This window comes from Lepisma saccharinum, chromosome 27 (assembly GCF_977018435.1).
Source record: "Lepisma saccharinum chromosome 27, izLepSacc3.1, whole genome shotgun sequence".
NCBI classification, from domain to species: Eukaryota; Metazoa; Arthropoda; class Insecta; order Zygentoma; family Lepismatidae; genus Lepisma; species Lepisma saccharinum.
In genome coordinates this window covers 31,440,866-31,467,919 of record NC_139255.1, presented here as the reverse complement: position 1 = coordinate 31,467,919, position 27,054 = coordinate 31,440,866, and the positions used below count along the sequence as shown (strand labels likewise).

The 27,054-nt window shown below is 37.0% G+C and overlaps 1 protein-coding gene across 6 annotated transcripts in view; it reads right to left on the bottom strand.

The window, feature by feature from the left end:
• Positions 1–863: 863 nt before the first annotated feature.
• LOC145980424 (uncharacterized) overlaps positions 864–27,054 on the bottom strand; it is a 53,304-nt gene continuing 27,113 nt past the window's right edge. The window contains exons 1-4 of one of the 6 annotated variants that reach the window (XM_083113515.1): positions 22,519–22,753; positions 19,113–19,187; positions 8,488–8,532; positions 864–1,888 (exon numbers count right to left, since the gene is read on the bottom strand). In XM_083113515.1, coding sequence (XP_082969641.1) covers positions 1,051–1,888; positions 8,488–8,532; positions 19,113–19,187; positions 22,519–22,643 — 1,083 coding nt within the window. In that variant the 5' untranslated portion in view covers positions 22,644–22,753 and the 3' untranslated portion in view covers positions 864–1,050. Of the gene's footprint in view, positions 1,889–8,487; positions 8,533–19,112; positions 19,190–22,518; positions 22,754–27,054 lie in introns of those variants that run through there. The other 5 variants (XM_083113516.1, XM_083113513.1, XM_083113517.1 and 2 more) reach the window with 5 other exon arrangements.

The following is a 27,054-nucleotide window of genomic DNA, read 5'->3' as shown; positions in this document are numbered from 1 at the left end:
AAGAATGAGTAGCATAACCTGATCACAGAAACCTACAACTGGGAATTCATTGTGGTGACCACACATCACCCCATAACTGGTCCGATGATCGCCCATCGCTCACCTCTGCTTGAGGCATTTGGGAGTGAGTCTGGCAGTCAGTAGGTGGCCCTTGCAGGTTGTTGCACCACAGGTTATTATTATGTATGGTGCTAATAGCATAATCTGTTAAAGAAATAATTTGCTATAAATTTTAAAATATAATTTGCTTTAAAAAAAAAAGGCGGAGAAAATGCCCAACCTCCACCTGCATATATTCAGGGGTATGCACTTAATACCCTGATGCCTTTAAAATAAACCACATACGTAGACACACCAGCCAGCATAGTATGTGTAACTAATAAGCATGAAGTTTATAGGAAAACAGGGACAGAAAAAAAAACTAAAAGTAACTCAGGCGCCAGCCCCTTTCTCTATCCCCCCTTCCAAATACAGGCTAAGAAAGCCATGAATCCAACTAAGATAAAGCTACACATTTTGAAATGTGGCCTTAAGGCTCGGCTGGACCTTTGGCCGATGCAAGCCATTTTTTTATCTTTTGAAAAAACCGCTAAGATATTAAAATATCCGAAGGAAAAAAAAATTCCCACGTCGGCCAAAGGTCTAGCCGAGCCTGAAAGCTTCTAATTTATTAATTAATACAAGATTGAATTAAAATAAATTAATTCTTGCACCAGAGTGGCCTTTGAAAAATTCTCTGCAAGAAGGGAGAGGTTTTGCCAATGTTTCAGTCTGAATTTTCATGTAGTATTCATGTGCATGATTATAAGCACTATTTCTATAATTTTTTCTTCACAAAAGAAACCCTAGCATGTAATACAAGTTAGAAAATAGTATTTATTATGTTCAGTCAATCTGCTTCAATATAAAGAGATCATACATGATTACAATGACTATTTAGGTACTTTTGTTAATTCAGAACAGAATACTCCAACATGTGTTATATGTTCATAACATTCACAGTTTCTAAATACACTCATTGTGCTGTACACATAAGGCCAAATAAATAAACTATGCAGAAGAAGGAATGCACACTTGTTGACCGATGCCAGGATTGCTAGTTCTACTTTCTGTAGAACAACTGTCTTGGTCAGATGATAGCCTCGTTTTAATGTTCGATAGAAAATCTTTTATTCTAGTCCTGGCAACATTTGCTTTATCCACAGGCAATTTCTTCATGTAGTATAATACTCCTGCACTAAAGAGTTCATCCTCGTCTGGCGATTTGCTCAAGCGCACATTGATGTCCTTATCCTTGGTATTTTTATTGTTTGCACGTGTTCCTTTAGAAGTTATAGTCGTGTTTGAGATGGAAATAGTTTTAGTTTGGTCCGTTTTACTCTCTGTGCTGGCATCTGGTAGTGAACTTGTGCTTTGTTCAGGCTCTTTATCCGCAGCACTGGGCAAGTAATCTTGTGCACACTTATCCATTTCACTCTCTCTCAACTCATCCGATGAGCAAATATCGTACAAGATTTCTTGTATTTTCATTTTTGCTAATGCTTTTTTCTCACTTGGCAAGTTTCGTAAGCAAGTGGTTAAAATTAGGCAGAATACTTCATCCTCGACATAATTGGTGGTTGTTTGGTCATTCTTCTCTTCGTGACCCTGGGCCTTAGTTATTTCTTTCTGCTCACCGTCAGACAGTCCAGGTTCCAACCATGCATCACATTCATCATCAGACATTCTCTCCTCCTTCACGACGACTTCTGCAAAGTCTTCACACACATCAATTAAGTTTATCGACTTGTCAGCCGTTAATGTTTCCAACTGATCATTTCCATGCATGTAGTTGTGATTTGAGACAATTTCGATTGGTGGAGGGAAGTGGCTAACCTGACTTGAAGGCCTGAAAAGAAATATACTTGAATTAAAGCATATTTATGCCTTGAGTATACAATATTTATGATAAATAATACAAGGATAAGTCATTAAATAACATGAATTTTATTCTAAATCTCATGGAAATTTATGCACAATGAAAATGTGTATTTCGGACCTCCAAATTGTTCCTTAGCAACACACCATAAAAGTGTCATGACGATCGAGCAGTATGCGCCTGCGCAGTAGCTTGTACAACATGATTGCTCCACTGTTGACTTGCCCCGTAGATGAGCAACAAAGTGATATTTGTATTTTTGTTGTCAGAGGGAGTGAAAACTTCTTAAATCTACAGCAGAATGAAGGTTCAGTATGGAGACAATTGTTTAAGTCAGGGGAGAGTGTATGAATGGGTGGAAAGATCAGTTTTTATTGTTGCTCTTCTACAGTGCAAGTCAACAGTGGAGCAGTCATGTTGTAGGAGCTACTGCGGAGGCGCATACTGCTCAATTGTCACAACTCCTTTATGGCATGTTGCTAAGGAACCATTTGGAGTCCCAAAATACAAATTTTCGTTTTGCATAAATCTCCATGAAGTTAAAATTACTGTTATTTAATGACTTCCCCTCGTATAAGTACCTTACACTTATTTGTTTTATTGGTATTTGTGGCAAATTACATATATATGTGTGTGTGTGTGTGTGTGCGTGTGCGTGTGCGCGTGTGCGTGTGCGTGCGTGTGTGAGAGAGAGAGAGAGAGAGAGAGAGAGAGAGAGAGAGAGAGAGAGAGAGAGAGAGAGAGAGAGAGAGAGAGAATTTGGAAAGTTATTTTTAATGTAGGTGAGTGACAGTTATTAACTTGAGAAAGAAACTCGGTTACAGTTTTTTTTGTATGTACATATTGCTTGCATTGTAGAATTATTTCTCTTTTAGTCTACGGTTATTACAAGCATAAAAACACAGTTTTTCGAAGTGACGTTTCAGCAGAACACGCACTCCCTTCATCAGACATTTATTTTTAGTTTTACTAAAGATACGGTTATAACAATGATTAAGAATATTTCAAACAAAAAAGAGAATCCCTTATACAATGGATGTTGTGAATGTTACATTGTTGTACACCAATATAGCAACTTAACTCTGAAAAACAAGCAGTCGGTTTTATTTTTATTTCAGATAAAAATTTTGATCACATTACCTTTAATTTAAAAAAAAATTATGAATCCTAAATATCATCAGGCAATTCAAAATCATCATTCCTTTCACAGATGTTGATGTTTTTTGTTACATTAAATTTTATAGATGGCTTACTCCACTTGTGAAAAAGAAAACTCCATAGTGGACCTATGTTACCATTTTCATTATTTATTTATTTCAGTGTTTTGCAATGAACAAAGCTTCCCAGATATTCATATCTATGTTTCCCGTCACTCTTTTTATAACCCTTCTCTTTTTAATCAAATGCTTCTCTTCGATGATGTGAGCTGACAAATCTATTCTTGGGTTTAGATTTATGTCTAAATGGTGTTCGTGCCATCTTATTGCTATTCTCTTTTTTGTTTAAAAAATTCTTAACCATTGTTATAACTGTATCTTAGTCAAACTAAAAATAAATGTCTGATGAAGGGAGTGTGTGTTCTCCTGAAATGTCACAACGAAAAACTGTGTTTTTATGCTTGTAATAACCGTAGACTACAAGATAAATAATTCAGTTACTTTAAAGAGTAACCTAGTCCTGGATAAGACATGTTTCATGCATGAATTGCAAGCAAACTGTTATTTTCCTTTCCTTGTGACTGTCTTCTACATTCACAAATAAATAATATTTACTTTATTTCTATTGCATACAAGTTTATAAAACTAAGAGGGAACTATTGAGATTAAGAACGCTGTATCAATGTCGATATTTGTTTTAAGTTGTTGATTTCGATTCGTTTTTGTTATATATATGTAAGAAGATTGAATTAAAAATGTATTGTGTTAAAAATTGAAAAATGAGTTTATATCAAATGTTATAAAGTGAAATAATATTTTGAAAGTTGAGTTGTGTTGCTTAATTCTTGCAATGTAAGTATAATAACATTATGAAACCCAGTTGAGCGCTGAGGACTTCAATTTAATTCTAAAATTGTGTTAGTCTGCTCATCCTTCGCGTACAATATATATTCAGTGTGAAGTATCGTTACAAGAAATTGGTGGCCAGTGTGGAGAATTTGGTTACACTGAAGGATTATAAATTTTAGACTTATTAGTGTCCCTTCCTTTGTGTACTTCACATTTTCGTTCTGTTGTCGTGAATACAAATTAGTGCAATGACAACAGAGAATGTTCCTATCGTGCCATTACCTACGGGTACTTCAGATTTTAATGCTCAATTATTGGTCATGTTTCGGGAATTGAAGGAATCGAATGACAGCGTAAGGCAAAAGTTGTCTGAGCTTGAAAAATCTCAGAAAGAGCAGTTGTCAGAGCTTGAGAAATCTCAGAGAGAGCAGTTGTCATCTCAGAAAGAGCAGTTGTCAGAGCATGAGATATCTCAGAAAGAGCAGTTTGCAGAACTTGAAGACAGAACGGTGAAGTGTATGGAAAATATGAACAACACTGTTAAGGAGTTGGGCAACTCACTCCAGATGGAGATTGGGCAGGTTGCTGAAGCTTGCAAAACAGCAAATGATCAAATAAAGGGACACGTTAAAGTGTTGGATGAAAATTTCCAGCAGTTGAATATATCTGGTGAAGTGAATACCAACAGCATTCGTAAGTTAGAAGATAGTGTTGCTGGATTGGGTTTGCAGGTAAACGAGCAGTGGAATGTTATCAACCAGATTAGGGAAAATAATAATGAAGGTTTAATTCAACGTGTTGAGATCTGTGAAGCACGATTAAGTGATGTAACAGCCAAACTGCTGATGACTAATGCTTCAACAATCCATAGAGCTGCTGGGAACAATGGCAACATTACTGAAATTTCACGTAATCCAGAGCATCCTGTATCTTTATCCTTGTCATCTTCCAGTGCTTCAGAAGATGAATCTTTTCCATTGCATATGTCAGGAAAGCGCAAATCTACAGGAAATCCTAAATCTAATTTGTCAGGTCCTACTTCACCAGTTAATTCTCGATTAAAGAAGCCTCATAAAACTTCACATGTTAGTTATGTTGATCCAGCAAATAATGCTTCACAATCTAGCAATATAGACTCTGATATGTCTGAAGTAAACAAAACTAGATATAATTCACAAGCAACTTCTGGCAAACGATTTAAACCTAATTATAACACGAAGCACCATAGGCACACTACTATCATTGATTCTGATACAAATAAACAATCTACTTCTAAGGAACAACCACGAAAGTATCTACGGTTGAATGACTTGAATATGTTGCCTAAATTTTCTGGAAATCCAGAGAAATCTAGCCCAAGGAAGTTTATTAAAACCTTAACTTCACATTTGGATTTGCTTCAGATTCCAAACGTTCAGAGATTGGAATGTATTCGGAATTGTTTTCAAGGACCAGCCGAGGGATGGTACAATACGCACGTGGATTCCTTTTGGACATAACATTTTGTACATGAGTTTCTGAACCAGTACACTTCATACTCATTGACGCAGGCTCAGTTGTCCGAATTGAGGAACAGAAAGTATGATCAAAATAGCAGTATGAGCATGGAGGCGTTTGCCACTCGTACTTATTCAACATATTACAATTTGGTAGAGCGTCCTAAAGATGCAGAAGTCATATACATTTTGATTAATCAGTTTACATCGATTACGGCACAGACGATATTAGGTGCTGGTCTAACGAAGGTTGACGACGTTATTAATTTACTGAAGAGACTGGATTTGATAAAGACCAGATCTGATATGAAGTGTGATTTGTCTAGTGATTTTGAATTGAGGACATCCAAGTTTACTAAGGATTCAAATGCGTCAGATTTCAGAGATAAACAAAAGTACAAAGTTCAGACAATTAACACGCAATCAATGAACAGTGAGCAAAATCTTAATGAAAGGAATAATGGACAGTTTTCTCGCAACAATAGATTCTAATTCTGGTTCTACATTCGGTGGTAGCTTGTATAATAGAAGGCAATATGTGAGTGACAATGGTAATCGTCGTCAGGACTTGACATTCAGAAGAAGGAATCAAAATAATTATGACAATCAACAGTTCTTTAGAAGAAATTTAAATGCAAATAACAGAAGTTATAACAATACCCAATTTCGACGAGACAGTGCGACACCACAGAATGATAGACGTTCTAATACAAGGCAAGGTTATTTACAAATGAGGTCCAATTCAGATCCTAATGTGGGTTGTTTTCCTTATTCCCCGAACAATAGTCAAGGTTTAAGCAGTAATGTAAATTTATGTTCTAATTGTCGTCAGCCCTGTGAACGACCATTCGTTTCCCCTAACAGTAATGTCACTTTAAGTAATGGGTTGAATGAAAATGCAGTGTCATTTGATCTAAGGGAGACACAATTAAATCAAAGTATGTTGTCAGGAATGGAAGCATAATTAAAAACTGCTGTGAATAATCTCAATTAAATTTATAAGTTACTATGTAATGTTTTGTATATGGCATTATGCAAATTATGAATCTTTCCAGTTAAGTGTTAAGAAAATTTTGCCCTTGTACCCGAAAGGTGATACATTACAGAATGTCTAAAGTTTGAAATGTTTTAACTGTTATGAGGGAAAGAAATGATAGTTATTGACAGCGTTTGAAATATAATTAATTGAAGTTAATAATGTTATTGTAGAAATGAAAGGTGAATTAATTTCACTGTGATCTGTAGAATGATGTGTGAAGTCAGTCATGATAGTTATGAAATGTGTAACTTTCAGGAGTAATAGTATTTATTAGTAAGCTTGTCGTATGTATATCTAAATGTTATGCAGAGATCAGGTTTGTTCAGGTAAATAATATTAATGAAGTTATATATAGGGATCAAATAATGATTATTTGAGGCAAGTTGTTTATTGAACGTGAAATGTTTCAGTAATCAATGTACTGAAGAGTTTTGTAATGACTCAGCATTTTGTATATTATTTATATTAAGTAGTTTAGCCAACAAGGAGATTGGGTTCCGCAAGGCTACTACTAAGTATTGTTTCTAGTATGTGTGAATTATATATGCCTCATAATTTTTATGTCTTGAGAAAACTCCTTGTGATCTGCACATTTTGGATAATATACAGGGTGATCATAAAATGTTTGATCCTCGAGTAGTTTTCTATACACAGTGGGGGGACTATGTGACTGTCTTCTACATTCACAAATAAATAATATTTACTTTATTTCTATTGCGTACAAGTTTATAAAATTAACAGGGAACTATTGAGATTAAGAACGCTGTATCAATGTCGATATTTGTTTTAAGTTGTTGATTTCGATTCGTTTTTGTTATATATATGTAAGAAGATTGAATTAAAAATGTCGTGTTAAAAATTGAAAAATGAGTTTATATCAAATGTTATAAAGTGAAATAATAATTTGAAAGTTGAGTTGTGTTGCTTAATTCTTGCAATGTAAGTATAATAACATTATGAAACCCAGTTGAGCGCTGAGGACTTGCAATTTAATTCTAAAATTGTGTTAGTCTGCTCATCCTTCCCGTACAATATATATTCAGTGTGAAGTATCGTTGCATCCTGATGATGCCAGAAGTCCTGGGTTTCAATCCCAGCCTGGGCATGGATGTTATTTGTGAATGTCCCTTCATCATGTCATGACTCGTCCTTATCTTCATGAAATAAACAAAAGTAGCAGAAAAGCATCCTTAAATTCCATATCCCAATACCCTCTTTCACCTAATCCTGGATTTATTTTTACATATATGACGAAGTCTTTTATATACTGAAAAGAAAGACCTGAGGAAGCGAAGCGTAGCTTCGTGAAACATCGTCTGCAAGGAGTTTTACGACTATTATACTCACTCACGTAAGTTTTTTATACTTTTTATACTGTGAAAGCATAGTAAAATATAGCACATCAAGCAATCAATTTTCTTTCACTGATAAAAAATTGACAAGTTTTTGTAATTTATAATTAACCTTATACCTTTAAACAAAAAATATAGAGCATATAAAATTCACATACATTGTTTTATTATTTATTTATTTATTAGCAACCCATAATTTTGTTAATTAATGTTGAAAGAACCTGCTGCCAGTCTAGGATGATTGTTAGAAATTACATACTGTTATGTCGTAAATGTTAAATGTATTAACACATGCAGTGGCAATTTTGGCAATAAAAATATGAGAGACATTTCAAAAGTTAGGACCAGTTTTTGTTAAAAGTGGCTGGTGTATGTAGTACATTTGGGATGCAGCAGCCATATGTGCACCAGTTAAATGCCATCATCTTTCCAAGATAGTTGCAAGAATCTGTTGATTGTTCCAGTGCCATGATCAAAGATCAAGCTTTTATATTGATTATCGTATTTTAAACTATCTTAACCATGTTTTAACCTTTACACATTTCATTCTTTTTTTCCTTATCCCTGGAGAAGGATCTAGGTGAACTAAAAAATTCAGAGGACATGTTTGGCTGTTTTTAATTTACCTGTCAAAAATGCATATTTAAAAAAGCATTACAAAGGAGTACAATATTACCCAGCCACTTCAATTAACCTGCAAGCTGCTAGTGGATTTAGCAATCTGGAAAGACAATGGATTTAAAATTAAACAAATAAATTTGACTTGATTTACTTTATTTTACTTTGCTTTTTGTGCCACTCTTGGCTAATTTGCGAAGATGGGGATAAGTGATGGTATGATGAAATTGATGAATGGACACACAAATATCCCAGGCCAGGATTCGAACCCGGGATCCCTGGCATTGTAGCACGAAGTGTTAACCACTCTGCCACTGGGGCCAGCTTAAACAAAGTAGACAGGCCATTACTAAATAGCATCTTGTCCACTGAAAATAAATTTTTAGAAATAACGAAAAACTGATTTGGACACTATTTTACACAGTATGATATTCATTTGTGAATATACGTATTTATAAACCATTCCAAATTTATCTAGTAAGGTATGACATGAAATATACAAATAGTATTCTCAAAATAATGAAAATAAATGTGGACAAGAGGACATTTGGAAATGTTCAAGGGACAAGAGCATATTTGGAACACAATGCTTTGGACAAGAGAATATCTGAATCTGTAATCTGTAATTCTCAAACAGTACTGCTTTATTTTGATACTAACGTATACACTAGCATTCCTTCACAATGAGATATTTTGTGAAAATGATATTACGTTAGAGCTAATGATGTGTTATTAAGTAAACCAACAAAATATAGTGTAATTGGGATACAAAGATAAACATCCTCAACAACTGCAGTGTCAAATTAAAACATCTGTATCTTCCATGCACTCATCGGCACAAGAATTCTCATCGTCAGTAGAATCATTGTAACATCCTCCCTCACTGCAGAAAATAATATTTTTGTAGAAAGAAAGTTACACTTTCTTGCCACCCATTGCCCCAGGAGTTTCTCCACATCGTCTTTCTTGCATTGCTTAACTGATTGATTGATTTCGTGTTTTAAGTCCACTTTATGCACAGTAAGGCTAAAAGGGACTGAACCTACAGTTTAAAGTGGGATCCGAACCATTTTGTGCCTCCACCAGGTATCGAACCTGGGACCTCTTGATTACAAGGCAACGACACTACCACTGCATCATCAGGGAGGCCCAGCATTGCTTAACTGAAACTCTAATGACACTCCTCTGCTGATAATGAACCTCTTTGCTGTACTGAAACGGAAATGCCAGTTTTGGAGTTTCTTTAGAACAGAAGCAGCATCAGTTTTCCAGACACGAACTTCGAAGTCCTCCCCGATTGTCTGTACTGTGCCATACCTTTTGAAAATATAATTAATATTCTTCAGGTTCAATAATAGCGTATATTCGTTTTAAGTATTTTTTAATCCTCCCAAACACCCTATCAGGGGGCATGTAGAAGTGACCTGGAACTGGAAAAATTAATTCGATTGACTGAATTTTTGAAGTGGATTCACACTGCAACCAGTACATTAACATGCTCCACATAGGCACTGGACGAAACACCACACACTGTGCTTCCAGTAATGCTAGCAATGACTTGTCCCATAAAAAACAAAAAAAAAATCGGGCAACCACCACTGCAATGTAAACGGTGGAAACAATGAAACCATTCCTTAAAGTTTATTGTTATGTTTTTCTGAATTTAGTGTTGCAACATTGTATTTCATCCATATTTAATGCAAGGGAAGTATTTTTTCAAGGCAAATGTCTCTACAAACATTAAGGACAAGAAGCCCTTATGAAAGTCACAACAGTAGCTTCCATAACAAATGCATAGGACTTGAGTCACTTTGTTTCGGTAGTACATGCCTTTCTGTTCCTCCATGTTGAAATATTTTACAGTGGACAAGATTCCGTTTGTAGATGTGACTGACTTTCCCAGTAGATTTTAACTCGCACAAAACTCCAATAGGAAATGAATTTTGGTGGATTCATTTACCTCTACACCAACTGAAGCCTGAAACTATAAAGAGCGTTTCAGAAAAAACTGGACACGATGCCATTTGGAAATGGACGCCTCATATGTAACACCCCACCACAACATAGTTTTCGCCCATGAGTGCAATTTCATCATTTTTAAAAGGATATAAATTTACAATCTTGCATACCCTGAAGTGTACATGGAAATTATACTTTGATTAAACATGATGTAACGTAATATTACGTGTTCTGCACCGTGGCCATCCTGTCTAAAGCATCATGCTTTGGGCCCTGGCCATGGGACATGTGCAGGTTCAAGTCTCCTGGGGGAAGCATAACTTTTATCCTGAGGAAATTGGGGAGCTACGAATAAGTAGCGTAACCCGGTCATGAAAACCTACAACAACGACAGGTTGGATGAACTCCCACCTCAGCAGGTTATTTTTTTTTAATTATTATTTCTCTGGCATCTGACTGCTGTGCGAGAGACCTGGGTTCGATCCCCGGTGGGGGAGAACTGGGATTTTTTTCCACCTGTTCAAGCTGCTCCGGCACTTACCCAGCATCGTATAAAGTGGGTAACTGGAGGAAACTCTGGGGGGTGAAGACAGCCAGGGGCTTGGTGCTGATCACATCACCCCATTTCGGCCGTGATCAAGAAAGTGTGGGGCCCTAACCCCACACCCCTATACGCCTTAATGACGTGGTGCGTAGCACAGGGGAGCCCTTTACCTTTTTTTACCTTTATTATTATTTATAACCTAATATTGCAGATAACAACTTTTAAGGTAAATAATGATGTGCAGTTTCCGATCCAGACGGATTTGTTGAACGACTTGTGACTGTTAACGAAACTTGGGCTCATCACTATGTACCGGAGCCAAAACAGGCATCAAAACAGTGGAAACACCCCGGCTCCCCAAAGAAGGCAAAGTCTGGTCCCTCTGCTGGGAAAGTGATGACGACAGTCTTCTGGGACTCTAAGGGTGTTTTGTTGGTCGACAGGAGAGCATTACGCTTCCCTGGTGAGGCAATTACGGGGTGTTATGAAGACTAAGTGACGGGGAAAGCTCTCTAAAGGGGTGATTCTGCATCAGGACAATGCACGTGTTCACACATTGCTTGTTGCGATGGCAACCATCCATGATTGTGGGTTCGAATTGTTGGAACATCCCCTTTATTCACCCGATCTTGCTCCATCAGACTTTCATCTCTTCCCTAACTGAAAAAAAGCTTTGGGCGGTGTGCATTATCAGTGTGGTGATGATGTCATCAATGCTGTGGGTGACTATTTTGCAAGCCTTGAGGAAAGCTTTTATGAAAGCACTGCAGAAGCGTTGGCAAAAGTGTGTGGACCTGCAGGAAGACTACGTAGAAAAATAGGTTGCTATTGTGGTCCCATCCATCCTGTTTCCTTCTAGGTTAGGCTCACTACTTATGGGACACCCCTCGTAGGTGGGCTCAACCAATGTATCCACTAGAGGAGTGGTCCAAGCATCGATCCATGGGAAACTCCTTCCTGGACTGGTCTTGTGTGTCAAGGCTCCTCGCAACGATGCCACGAAGGTATGTTCTTCAAAGTAGCTTTTCAAGAGATGTGCACAACAGTCAGGAATTGGGACATTTATCCAGACATGATCAAAGGTGCCCTCTATGTTTAGGACACTTACACAGTGGCCTTCGTCATTCTGGTTTGTTGTGAGATAGTCCAAGACTCTCGACTAACTGCATGGTCGAACTACGAGAACTTCAGAAGCCAAACTGGAAGGCAGGTAGTAGAGTACTGCATGGAATCACTTTCACTCGCTCGTACTCCGAGTCTCTCACGCTTGAGCGTTTACAATGGAATATCATTTTAATGTGACAATAACCGTAGGCACATATACGTAATGAGTAACCCTTGGATTTTTATGTAATATCAAAGTACAAAATATGTACATATGTAACAATAATTGATAAAATATGTACCTAAATATGTATTATCAAAAGAATATGTACCTAAATATGCAGCATCAAAGAATATGTACTTGTAATATTAACAATCGAGTATCCAAGCAATTTCAAGAATTCTGTTAGATATATATCAGAGTATTGTTTACATTTGAGCTACTCCACCTACTACAAGCAGCGAGCATTGTTAAACACTTGCAGCTTCAAATTTCCAACTGCGTTGAGACAAACTTTGTAACTTTAAAAAAAAAAAAAAATTACTACTACCAGCAAAAAGAACAATCGAATGAAAATACATAAGATACCTTTGTACAATGAAACATATTGTGTAACTCTCTACTTACAGGAAAGTAGCTTTCTTGTCCACCGATCCCTAGTTTCTAGGTGCTTTGGCTAAACCTTAAAAGTGAAACGAAAATATGTAACCAGAAGAGATGAGAGACTCCAGCATCATTTGATAAATAACAGTTCCAGTTTTTTGTTTTGTCTTCATCCTGTCTTTCGACTTGGCAGCCAATTTTAGGTGACCGTAAGCCAGGCAGGGGGCAGGGGGGGGGGGTGCCGGCCCCCTTTGACATTAGGTAAAACTATTTTGTATTCTAATTTCTTTGAGGTGAAGAGTGAAAATGTAGACAGCAGATATTATTTTGTTCACAAGTTCGCAAGGGATAAATTCACAGAACATAAACAGCAGCTATTAGATTTGTTCATCTTGTTTGCGAGTCAAAATCTAAGTACCTGCAAGCGTTTAGAAGATTGTGTAGTCTTTAGAGCTAATCTGTGGGGGAGCTTCTTAATCTGTAACTTCCCTGCCCCTGTTGCAGCCTCTCGTTTGACAAATATCTGGGACTTGAAGGTCATCATCCACATTCCTTCCACAGCTGCGTCAAATGCAGGCCTGTAGCTAGAAGTGGGGCAACTGTGTGGGATTCCAAATAATGTCACACTAGGATTGGGGAGGGGAGATCCCTTCCTGATTCACTTTGGGAAATCATTTCGTAATTTTCAGTATTTAGAACAGTTATGACATTTTGAGAAGTCTTGTATTAAAGGTGCCTAATGTGTTTCTATGAAGTTTGAACTACTTAATTTTTTGTTTCCCAAGTCTACCATTTGGTAATAGTGATTCATGCAGTAGAGAGGGGGAATGGATATTTAATTTTTGTTACTTAGCTTTGCTTATCTGCCACTTCTAGCTAATCGCAACAATGAGTGATACCGTGAAATTGATGAAGAGGAACTCACAAACAGTGCCACAACCACAGGGGGTATTGTCCCCCCAACCTTGAACGGAAGTCCATTCTAGGGGGGCAAACATTTAAGTTAAAAACAATACTAGTAGAATCTAAGAATAGTAGGACAAATGGATACTGAAGATGAAATTAGTTTCTTCTTCCAGATGGCCAAGGGAACTTGCAGGGGGGACACAGATGGTGAATTGTCCCCACTGATTTCAAATTTTCTTGCTCGCTTCGCTCCCAATGTCTGCTATTATTATAGTTCAAGTTCAGAGCCATAGCTATGTGGCAAAGCGGTCTAAATGAAATAAAACATGTGTTAAAGAAAATGCCAAGGTACCCTGTTTAATTTTTTGCACTCTATTAATAAAAACTAAATATGCTGACCAAGGCAGTAATTTATTTTAATAAAAACATAAACTAAACGTAACGTTTCAACCTTCTAAAGTCCATTTTTTTCCACTACGAAGTGGATGTAAACAAAAGCATGTGTTCCAGAGAAAGCCAGTGCAGCCCTATTGGTGGATTCTGGCAGTAGTCCCTCCACAGACCTTTTGCACCCTGATAGATAGTCCATTCAATGCCGTCTTGAAACTAGAGTAATACAGCATTGTATGCTGTTCAAAGCATTTACTAGCCTTATCGTTGCTTATGAATTCATAATCATTCTTTAGTAAAGCACCTACGGTGACATTCACTCATTCAAATTAATGAAATTCCCGCTACTTGTCCGTCACTCTGTGTTGTGCAGTGTTGCAAATTCGCAATATTAAGTAAAGTCTATAATCTTGAAACACCGGACTAGACAGAATCAGAAAACATGATTTAAACTGACAGTGACTGACATGGGAATCTCTAGATTACACACATGTTGATGTATATACCACAAACAAGTACACACTACTTATAACTTCATGCGTTTTATCTAGTATGGTAAAATCAACACACTGCAAAATATTGTAGGGAAACCTTTGAGAAAAGCCAAAGTGCTTGGTGCAAATATAACCAGTGATGCTTAAAATCATACGGAATGTTACTTTAGCATTTATTTAATGATCCACCTACGCTTTCTTTCCTTTACTTCCCACATAAAACATGCTCAAATTTCAGGAACCTGAATTCCCCCAGCTTGTCAAAGAAAAATGCCAGATGCATACACTAGCAATTGCTTCCAAGAAGGAATTTGTAGAGGGCGGGGACACAAGCTTTTGGCGTTACAGATGGGCAAACTGTGCCATTCAGTGTTGCTACCCGACCTTTATAGAAACATCGTTACAATTCGGTAATATTCCAAAGATGTTATCGTATCTAATTGCTATATAGCCAATTTCGCAACTACAAAGTTTTATTAATCTTCCAACACGGGTGTACGTAATAAGATCTTCACATTTCTTGTATCTAATTCGTAAGGGAAAAAATAACATAGTTGGAGACACTACTTCTCGTGGTCAAGAATCTTCCGAAACACTGTTACCCTCAACCACACGGCTATTTATAGCTTTCCTCCCTCGACCCTGCAAAACCTGCCCTCCTCTTCCTTGCGGTGTGGTGGTTCTCGAGATTTTGCGTAGTGTTTATAGGTTGTAAATATCATTGAATGTTGATGTGGCTTCAACAGCAAGTGTTACAAAACATCTACATTTGAAACTTTGAACAAGTGGCGATACCAAAATTGCGGTGGATCCAGAGTATTGTGTTGAATCGTGAACTTCTGAACAGGTGTCTTAAAAACAAGCATTTATGCGGTCCGCAAGGAAATTCAGCCGAACAAAAACGCGGATGGCACATTTTAGCCGATTTTGATTTCTGCCACACTTGGTTAATCGCGAGGATGAGTGATGATATGGTGAAATTGATGAAATAACACTCACAAAGAACATCCATGCCCAGGCCAAGATTCAAACTCGGGACTCCAAGCGTCGTAGCGCACAGTGATAACCACTCCGCTACAACGGACAGCTGTGTGAATTCTTCTTACATGATATATTACCACTGACGAGAACTGACATCGTTGGTAAGTTTTTACCTCTCTTTTGTTATATTTTCTTCATCTCTCGTATTTACAACAGTGTTCATTTTAAAACTAATATTTGCACATTTTTAAAAGTCACTCTAGTCTCGAAACGTTGTGGAAAATACTGACACTGAAGCTAACACGTGCGCTGGGAGGGAGGGGCAAGTGCTGGCGAATAGAAAGTGGGCACAGCACGCATTAATACAAATTTCGGTAACTTATTGGCCACACCTACTTTGTTTTAAAGCTGGAAAATGAAAAGCAAGGTCTTCATCAGACTCTGTATCAAGTACAAGAAGGTTGAAACGTTACGTTTAGTTTATGTTTTTAATAAAATAAATTACTGCCTTGGTCAGCATATTTAGTTTTTCATAATCATGGAAACAAGGCTTAATGGTGTTACACTCTATTAAGTTTTCAGTTTGAAAAATTTGGATCTAAAAATTTCCTTGCTCGCATCGATCCCAATATGATTGTGTTCTGTAATGCATTCTAAATTACCCGAGAGAGAAGTAAGACCAAATATGTAGCTACTTCAGACTGTTGCTGCTAAAAAGTTTTGTCTCAAATGCACGAATAATTCTTTTGAGGAAAATGAGACAAAATTTGCATTATTTCTACTGTTGATTTGTTACAGCAGATGAATTGATTATGTAATGTATTTAATGTATTCTCATTAATATATATATATTAAAGAAACTTTGAATGCATACACAATTTAGCTTTAACATGTTGCATACTTATGTATTTTCTTATTTTATGTCGTTCCATGTTGCATAAATAAAATATATGTTGTAAATGAGAGTAATACATGTCACATGTACAAATAGAATTATGTTCATCATGCATCTTGTGTCTTTCAAAAATACAGTTGTGTACTTGTTTTCCAGTATTAGCTAATGTGAAATTGAACGTGTTGGAAAAAACCTTCATTTGTTCCATGACAAATGCTTTAGCACAGACTTCTAATCCCTTCTTGCGTGATTTTTAATAATGTCTCTGATGCTACTATTATTACTACCACCACTATATTACAATTATTATTATTTGCACATTTGTCCTGGTACTGGCCCCCTCCAGACAAAAATTCATGGTTGTGCCCACTGGCGTACGCAGGATTCTTTTTTCTGGAGGGGCTGGTATTGTATAGGTGAATGCTTTCAGTGGTGCAAACTTATGTGGATCCGTGGGAACATAGCGCACCTAAGAATTTGTCATGTAATTATTATACACAATAAGATATATATTTACAACTTTCCACTCTCAAAAATGTCAACTGGGGATAATTTTAGAGGGCTTGAATTTACCACTCTGGTTTTTCCAGAGTTTATAGTGCTTTTACTTGAAAATGTCGATTTTTCAAATTTTTGGAGGGGACTGTAGTGTGCACCTCTGTTCGCAAAGAACACTCATGCCCAGGCTTGAAACTGGGACCCTTGGCTTCGTAGTGTGTTGAGTAACCATCCCACCATAGAGGTCGGCGGGTGAAAGATGTAGGACAGCTTAGTTGGTCAAATTATTATCAAACATGATGAAAATGTGATAGTGTTTCACATTTATTATTTGGATTAATGTGCGTAAAAATCTTGCATACTGGAAACTAGAGGGAAACATTATGAAGCACGATTTATAAAGGACTTCCTTAATCAGCTTTGCAGAGAGGCTCAAAGCTGTTGGTACATATTAATCGTGTATTAACATTCGACCTGTAAATATCAAGTAGATACAGTCCCGACTAGACTTTATATATGTATTCTTTGGCAGCTCGGAAAGGTCATTATCGAAATACTGTTATTTGATGTTGCTCGAACTTTTTTTGTTCGTTGGAGTTTCAAGATATCATCCCTTTCCTGTTACTTATAGCTTTTGCTATATCTGCCAATGCGACACAATATATTAAAAATTTGCCCCCGCTGGGATTGACTTTGCCCCCCCCACTAAGAATTCCTGGCTACAGGCCTGGTCAAATGCCAACAGATCCATAGTTTTGGGAATGAAGAGGAGTTTTATTGCTTCAGCCGGGGCACGGTAGGCAATATGATTGAAACAAATATTCTACATTTCTACTTGTATCATATAAATACCTGTATCATCAAAAATAGTAAGGAGTGTGTATTAAGGGATGGTGTCAGTAGCAGTCAATTAACACTTCAATAGATGTTTTAGAAGATATAGAAAAAAAACTGTAGTATTTGCATGATATTTCTCAATTTTATATTTACCTTGATTTAATACTGTTAAACTTTTGAAAACTGGACATAATGCCCCCTGGAGATCAATTCTAGCTACGGGCCTGCTAAGCACTAATTGTTTAGAAAATATGACATCACATGAGCTAAAAATTTTATTCATCGTGTTTCAGAGTTTCAAAATACAGGGAAAAGGATCAAAAAAGTAAAAAATTACCGAAATATGTAGTTTTATGTAAAGTAAATTAGCAAATATGTAAAAATATGTAACATAAAACTTATGTAAAATCATGTCTGTTGTATAATTTGTTGACATTATGTTCAAGGTATGTATCTAGAAAGGAACAGAATATATAAATAATTACATACAAATCCGAGCTCTAGTAATAAGTGTATACCTCTTGTTTTTAAAGTTCCAGCATTTTTCGCTCAAACGATGCTATCTAGCATCATCAGTGTGAAATACTTGGCGCTCGAGCGAAATGCTCTCCCTGCAGCACTCTCGCGGGTAGCAATTGTTGTTCTTCCACAGGTTGCTGAAGTTGAAGTGGCTGAATCCTCTCAAGTATTGGTGGATCCAGAATCCTTTTTGTGTGTGTGTGCGACAGGAAGAACACAGAATCTGCTGTAAACATTTAATAGGAAGTGCAGATTCTTCTACATTACATACAGGCACCCACCCATTTGTACATACATCCAGTGGCATGGCGCGACTTTTTCAAAAGTGTTACCGGCAATCAGTACAACAATTGTGCCTGCTCGACGTTATCATCCATGTTGCTGCAAGGCGTTAGTGCAGTTTTGGAATACCCTCCAGAATTCCCAATTGCAGATAGCATCTGGAACTTCCCTTCCAAATGTTACTCACAGATCTGTAGATGTTCGTGCAGGTTCTCCATTGTCATCCTCCATAGTGCACGATAATGTAAATTTGTTTGTTTTTCTTCATACTACAATTTCATTGAATGGTCACGATTAGCCAAAAATGGCTGAAAAGTGCCATCAAATTGTATTACATTCATATTTACAGTATAAAATAGGCCTTTCATGTCACAAATATCCAGCAACTGTGGATTGAAGATGAAAATTTTACTAACTGTAAAGCTTGAAATATTTCATTACGTACTTATAATTTTTTTTCGCTGTAGTGGATAAGAATGAGATGATTAATGTTATTTTATGAAATAATGTTTACAGGTGTTACACACACTGTTTACACATAGATGTATTGAACAAAATTTAATCTTAAAATGCTTGTGAGGTCCGACATCGATTGCCTTAAATGTAATGATAACTTATGCATCTACATTGTACTTGGTAACATGCTCTTCCAGTGGATAAATTTACTTACTTGGAATAGAAGTGTTGCACATACTCTGTCATGGATTCCTTTTTACTTTCAAAGTCTTCCTTATAGCAATGGGAACTGAAAAAAAGTTACAATATCGATCATTTAATATATTTGCAGTTCAGTTTGTACAGAATCATTTTTTTACAATTGAACCTATATAGGGTGTCCAGACTAAAAGTATCCAAGAATGAAGACACACATCTCAACAGATATAAGGCTTATTAAAAATATTTGATTATTATGAAGGTAGCTTGCCAAATTTTGATGGAAGTCAATGAAGTTCAATGTGGACAACTTTGGTGGCTCAATAGTTGTCAAAACTTTACTAAAAAAAATGTAAAATGGGGTCAAATCTGGAGATCTGGGCAGTCAGGTTTCTTCCAATCCATCAACCAGGAAAATTGTCATTTCAGAAATGGACGTAACATCTCCATATGGCGGAGGACCATCTTGCTCAAATGTAAAACGTATGGGAATCTGTGAAATATCAACATTCTGAAGCATATCAAGATAAACATGTAGACCGAATGAAAAAAAAAAGGGGGTGATAGATGATGTTAATGTGTGTGCATTCCCAACTCGAGTCTCTCTTTTGCATTTGATGGTTTTGGAGAGACTCTCTTGTATTTGATGGTTTGTTGGTAAGGATGCTCCTATGATCTAACATCTTTACGTGCTTCTTACAACCACATGAACACAACTTTTGGTGTTACGTTTCGTACGCAACATGGGAGAACATGGAAGTGGGGAAATTGAAATTTAATCCTACAGAAGAGATCAAGAGATTTTGAATTATCTGACGATATTTGGAATACATATTTTTTTTCTTTATGCTTTTGTTAAATTCTTTCAATTGTTATATCTATAATATTATTCAAACTAAACTAGAAATAAATGTCTGATGAAGGATGTGTTCTCCAGAAACGTGACAGCAAAAATTATGTTTATGTGGTTGTAAGAACTGTAAACTACAAGAAAAATAATTCTATGAATGCAAGTATTGCATACATACAAGAAGGACAATGAGAGAGCTGGGGAGGGGGGGGGGGCATGCCATTCCCCGCATCCCCCATACTTTTAGCACTGAGGATAGCATGGTATACTGTTGCATTGAACAAATGATGGTGTTCACTGTTTACATACTCTACTCGTAAACCGAGGAAGGTTTGAAAAATGCATTCCATTACATTCACATGTATCGCCTGTACTATTCTTTGCATTTAAAATGTTAGCTGCAGGCCTATGCTCAAGGTAGGGCAAGGGGCCCTTGCTCCTCACTTTGAAATATTTAAATGTGAGAACAGAATAAAATAACATTACGATATTTCAGATTTTTCAAGAATTTCAATTTTCATCTCCCTCCCTGTCGTCTAGTGGATTCACGATAACAAAAAGTGCTGCTAAAACTTCGAAATTATGCTAAATGTTTCCAAATTGTACTAGGATTTATTATTAAGGTAAATTTCTTATATCGGACGAACGGATTTCTTCAAATTTACAGGAGGAATTACTTACCGAATGCAGATTCTTTATAGTTGTGGAAGTTCAGGGAAGTGTTTTCTCGCATCGTTCAATGAATTTTGCCAGTAAATCATCTATTTTTCAATATAAATGTGTGACCGATGCACGAAAGCTGTTGCATCCATATCCTTCCAGCCGGATGTTGCCTGTGTGTGATGATGTAATCACGGTCAATGCCGGTCCGTGTTTCCAAACATGTGTTTCTGTAACTGAAGAAGGTATGTTCCGCAAATGGTTTGTGGGGCTGCACATTTTTTTTCCTAAACCGATTTTTAACTATTGTAACCTAAACGTGACCTAACCTAACCATATCGGAAATGGTTTGTGGGGCTATGCGTCAATGGTATGTGAGGCTACGTAGGTATTTTTGGGTGCAGTGGGGTGGAAACACTGCATGCTGAGTACGGTAGTGAAACTGTGACTGCCATTTTGCGTGTTACCGAAGGCAAAACGAAACTAAGAAAACTTACTCGATATGTCGCAAATAGAGCTTATTTCCATGAAATAAGCGAAATGGCACATTCAGCAATGTTTCTCAATGCAGAATATGTAAGTATGAATATTTAAATTAAATGAACTAGCAAATTTCAGCCGTTTGTCCAATACAAGAAATTTACCGCTGTTGCTTCTATGTCCTTCCACTACGTGAACCAAATGTTGTGTGTGTTCGATGATGGAACCCCCGGTCAGTGTTTACAACCATGCCGTTGTTTTGCAAGAACATGACAATTTTAACTATGTTTGCCTAACCTAACCTTGCCGTGCATGGTTCGAGGGGCTATTTATGAATTGTTTTTTGGGTTATCCGTGCATGGTTCGTGTGGTTTTCGAACCCGGAAAAAATACAAAATCAGTAACATGAAAGTACGTATTATTTTGGGTAACACTTTACTATACCTGAGACAGATTTCTTCAAATTTACAGGAGAAAGTACTTACGCAAATCATTTTCTGTAGCGTTGTTGATGTTTGGGAATGTAATTTTGATTCATTTTAATGCGAATGCATGTGGTTTTGTACGAAAATCTATTTCCGACGCGCTATTGCTGCTGCTGCCATTTGCTTCCTGCATGAGAGCACAATACGCTCTCGTATTGTCCGTATATGCTAAATTGAACGAAAGGAGTGCTAATGAACCAAACCTAAGAGGCCTAACCTAACCTAGTAGGCATACCTCGTCCCCGTGATGGTTTGTGGGGCTATCGTGAATTTTTGGGCTAACGTCAATGGTTTTTCTGGCTCAAGGAACGATCAACGGTAAGCTATCGCCATGTTGTGTGTGGAAATAAACAAGAACAGTAAGTACTCGTAAATGTAAGAAATATACATTACTTTCCTAACAAATTCAATTATTTCACCTAAAAAAGTGTTCTGGAATGCAGAATAGTACGTTAGCAATGTAAAAAAGTGCGAAAGAAATGATTCCCAGGTGTCTCAGGTATAGTAAAGTAGTACCATTTTTCGGTGAAGAAGGTTGGAAACACTGCACACCTACTGATCATAGACAACGCTAGTCAAGATTTGCCCGCCATACTGTGTGTAACGCTACCGAAAACGAACGAACATAATTACTCGATATGTGAAAAAATGAATTTTTCCTAAAAAAAAAATCCCACCTTCAAGAATCCTTAGCAATGTAGAATACGTAAGTAACAATGTGAAAAAGATCAAAATAAAGGAATTTCAGACGTTTGGCGGAGATTGAAATTTTAATTTCACTTTCGTGCATCGGAGAGATATAAATCTTCAAAAATACATGATTTACCGGCGAAATAAATTATGCGATGGGAAAAAACACTTCCACGACCTTTCAAAAGTGTACAGAAACTCAGTTCGGTAAGTACTTTCTCCTGTAAAATTGAAGAAATACGTTTTGCTGAGATCACCTTGCCATCTCTTTGCTTGCCATGTTCTCTCGTCTCCATTGTTGGAGCATCAACCCTTTCTCTCTTCTTTTTGATTTGCTTCTGCGTTCACTTGGATACATTCCTGATTTTTCCCTCGGCTTCATGTTACAAACTCCACTATATTTATAAAAGGTGAAACGCACGCACAATACTTCAGTAGCCGTGAGTCCAACCAATAGTGTGACGTCACAGCAGACGACGTGCTGGCACTGAGGCAGGGTAGATAGAGGGACTGAATCCTCCCCATGGTGGAAAGCAAGACCAAAGAGGTGGATGCAAGTCGATCCTGAAAACTGTCCCTTCCGGCGCATGACGTCATCATCGTTGCCGGAGTGGGCGTCCGCTCGTTCTACAGTGAAGCATTCTTCGTAAAACAAAAACATTTCAACTACAGACTCAATATAACTTCAAAACAGGCGGAATAACCATACAATGGTGTACCGAGCGGAGGGCGTGATGGGGTTGCAGCCCCCAAATGCACGAGTCAAAAAATTGAGGAAAAATTAAGGGAATAGTTAAGAATGTGGGGATCTTGCAAATATCAAATACAATGTTGTGAAAAATTGTCCTTTAGTAATAAATCTCTTTTCAGCTTTACTGGTCAGCATGAGCCTAGTACATAGCTTTCTTCTGTGTTTTCTATTAGTCTTACACACACACAGGAATCTTCGTGTCCAAGCATAGGCGCCGTCTCCATGGGGCATGGGGGGCTCGAGCCCCTCAAATAATTTTGCTTAAGAGGATCTAATGTATTATTTTGCTTCTCTTGTAAAGTTTACTCTGTATTTGCCACATGAACTTAACTTTAAATACACATTTGAAATGTTCTAGACCATCAACTTTGGGGGGCTGAGACCGCTAAACCATCAATTGGGGGGGGGGTGGCTATGACCGGAGACAGCAAACACATGACTCATTACTATATACTAAGTATATAATTATGAGTATTGTCAACATTTTTACTAAAAAGAGTTTCAAAATAACGAGGTGATATGACAATTATACCAGTATGTTGTTTAGTGAATTCTGAACAATTGAGGTTGTAAACACGACTTTCAGGCAATATTGATATGTACGATATTTAGTTATCCTCGAAATCTCTTCCTCTGGTCCAAAGAATAAGGGGAAAATAATTCTAAAGTCTTTGAGTTTATTTAACTGGCTTGCAGCAAAGTACGCAAGGAGAGCTTATGAAAGGTCTGTATTGCGAAAGCGGGAACGGCTATGATCAAATGCATTATTGCTAAAGCACGGCGTGCTATGTGTTTTTTTATTATTGCAAAATTAAATTTAAGAAGTAAAATATGTAGCAAGAACAAAAAAGTACAACTATTTTCCTGCGATTTGTGTTACCATTTATGTAAATAATTAAGTAAAACTGTTAAATATTGTAAATATTCGTTATTTTTATGGATACGTCAACACTAAGGTTATTTGCACCTGTCACATGTCCTTTCTTTACAAGTCTGTTGCGGACATTAACCCTCCGTAACCCGCGCGGCGCTTTTCTAAAATTTTGAGTTATTCTCCTTATCAGTGCAAGAATGGTCTGGAAAGCACTAGGAAACTTATCTACACTATTCCCACGAAAACATCGAGGCATTCCAACCTTTTTTCTAACTCTTTTCAGCTGTTTACATGCCTCAAAAGTTACCGGTCCCCCTTAAGCGGCACTCAGTACCTCGCGAGGGAACGTTTCCTTTCTTAAATCATAGCACTTCAGCCATGAATTTGGAGGCTATAAGAAAAATGAAACGACGGTACGTTGTTCGGAATGCAAATCAATTGTATGCAGAAACCACTGCAGTACCTACGAAATGTCGGAGTTGTCAAAATGTATTGAAAAGTGACAATATAGGTTCCGTTTTATTTGAGTTTGTATATCTTTTCACGTATATCTTGTAAAACAAAAAGAAACATAATGAGATTTGAAAATTGTAATATTTTGTAAGTATCTTCGAGTTGTATTTTACTCATTTGATTGCTTTTTCAGTGAGTCAGCAAGATTTTGACTGATAATATTTGAACAAATTGTTCCTTTCTAAGCCCTTATAAGTTGCATGATTTCAATTCGTTTTGAAAAATATGTTGAACGTTTTTGAAAACTACGTTGAAAATTTTGTGAATGATGAGTTCATTTTTTTAGTTCCTTTATTATATGACAAAATTTTAATTACGTGTATTTTGGGAATAATATTTTGGTGCATTTGCTTCAGGAGTCTAAGCGTGTACTTCTGTGTCATTTCCTCTAATGTTTTAAGTTTATATAGTTTTAGTTTAGCTAATAAAAATGTCCGCGCGTGGGACATTTGTGCTACTATGAGGGCGCGGATGACGGAGGGTTAAAACACACCCATGCCCTCGCCGGGACTCGAACCCGAGACCTCCGGATCAAAGCGAGTTGAGTCGACCACCCAACACGCTCGGCTACCGAGGCCGGCATAAAACTCTTAATGTAAATACATAGCATACATTTCAATAAAAATGTTAATTGTTATCTAAAAAAAACAACGAATGAGCAGACACAAAAGACATAAAAAGACTTTGAAACATTTTCTAAACGTTTTTCATGTTACATTTCATTTGCATGAGGAATATAATAAATAGCTGCTTAAAAACTGCTATACGAAGACGTAATTTTTATTTTTAAAAAAGGGAGGGAGTGAGTCATTCATTCATTTATTTCAGTGATCAGAGGCCCCCAATGACTTTGACAAGTCGGCGCCCTTGTGTCCAAGCATGTTGAGTGTCAGACTTAACGAAGGCTTCGACGTCCAGTCCAGACTTGGGCACTCCTTTCAGAGTGTTCTCTCATGGATTTCATGTATCATAATTAATTGTCGTCATCATGATAGTCTCACCTTAATTTTTTTTCTTCTTCTTTGTTTTTGGAAAATGTAAATTCAAAATTTAACCATACACTGCCACAATTCTGGCTACCTCTCTTACATTTGAAAAGTAGTTTTAATTCTTTCATATTAGCGTATTGAATCCCATTACAGATTCCCAACGAGAGAATTTGTTTTCTTGGTATCCATTTCAATGCTATATTCCTTCGGAAGGCGTAGCTTTAATTATTGTGACAGCAGTTATGAAACAAAATTATGGTGCGTATCGTACATCAATGAAAAGATGAGATTTCGGAGAATACGTCTATATATAACATATACCTTACAAATTTCTTTCTTCACTTGGTTGCCCTAAGCTTTTCATTGGAGCGCGATGAGATGGCTATTCAAACGTTATTTTCAACGAAAGTAAGAATTTCTCGTGTAAATCGATAATTAAAATGGGTTTAGTAAAGATTTAAGATTATGTAGCAAGTCATAAGTTTCCGAAAATTACATTCTCCTGAAACTAAGAATTAATACTAGTGTTGCCCACGAGACGAGACTTTGGCCTGTCTCGTCTCGTGGAAATGCTGTCTCGTCTCGAAAATATTCGTTTGTCTCGGGACACATGATCAATCTCGTCTTGTCTCAAATTTTTAAAAGCCTGTCCCGTCTCGTCCCGTGGACAACACTAGTTAAAAGTCCAAAAACTAGAATGAATAAATCACCACTGATTAGCTACAAAGAAGAAAGCCCTAGAGGTTGCGAGAAATGGAACAGAAGATAACACATTTTTTGTATAATTATTATTTTCGAATCTCGATAAATGTGTATAATATATAAAACAGAGGACCATATTTACTAGTCATGCGAAAAAGTAAGATATCACGTAAAAAAAAGAATCTGCTATTTAAAAAACTACAAAAATAAAAGTAAGGTAAGTTACCGCAGTAAGGCCCGGACCACAATAAAGCCCACTGGCTGTTTCTCTGAAACTATGAAGAGCGACTACCAGATGGCAACATTGTATGAAAGCTGAAAGTACTCAAGGAAGAACATTACCCATAATTCCCATGTAGTATGAGTCGTCGCGGAACTGGAGCAGTCCGAAGTTTTGTTGCTGTTGCAAGAAGGTGAGATATAACATTCAAACCACATATTTCGTCTTATATATGTTCCTGTAGTGAAGACAGTAGGATAATACTTGGTCTGCATCTAACATTAACCGTGTCCATTACAGCAACAAAGTGTTTCCCGTTGTACTTTTATTGTGCTGAGCTGTATTATTACGAAACGGCATGTCGTGCCATGTTACACAACAAGGCCCAAGAGCTTGTGTGGTATGCGGGACATGGTGCCATGAGGAGTGTGCTGCGATACTACCTCACGACGAGGACATTTTCATTTGGCCTTGCTGCTAGATGGACTGAAACTGAATTGTAAGCTTAGACTTTTATTTCGTAAGTGGTTAATAATCTGATCATATTTCGTTTTTGTGCTTTGAAGCATAGTTTTGTAACAATTTACCATCGAACTTTGAGTGTTGCTACGCGGGCCTTATTCTGATTTAGGGTACAAAATAAGGCCCATTGCAAACATTTTTTCATCACATTTTATTTTGTATTTAGAGGAATTTTACGACTGCCATATATTGATAGTCTGTAACCAACATAATAAAGTTTCA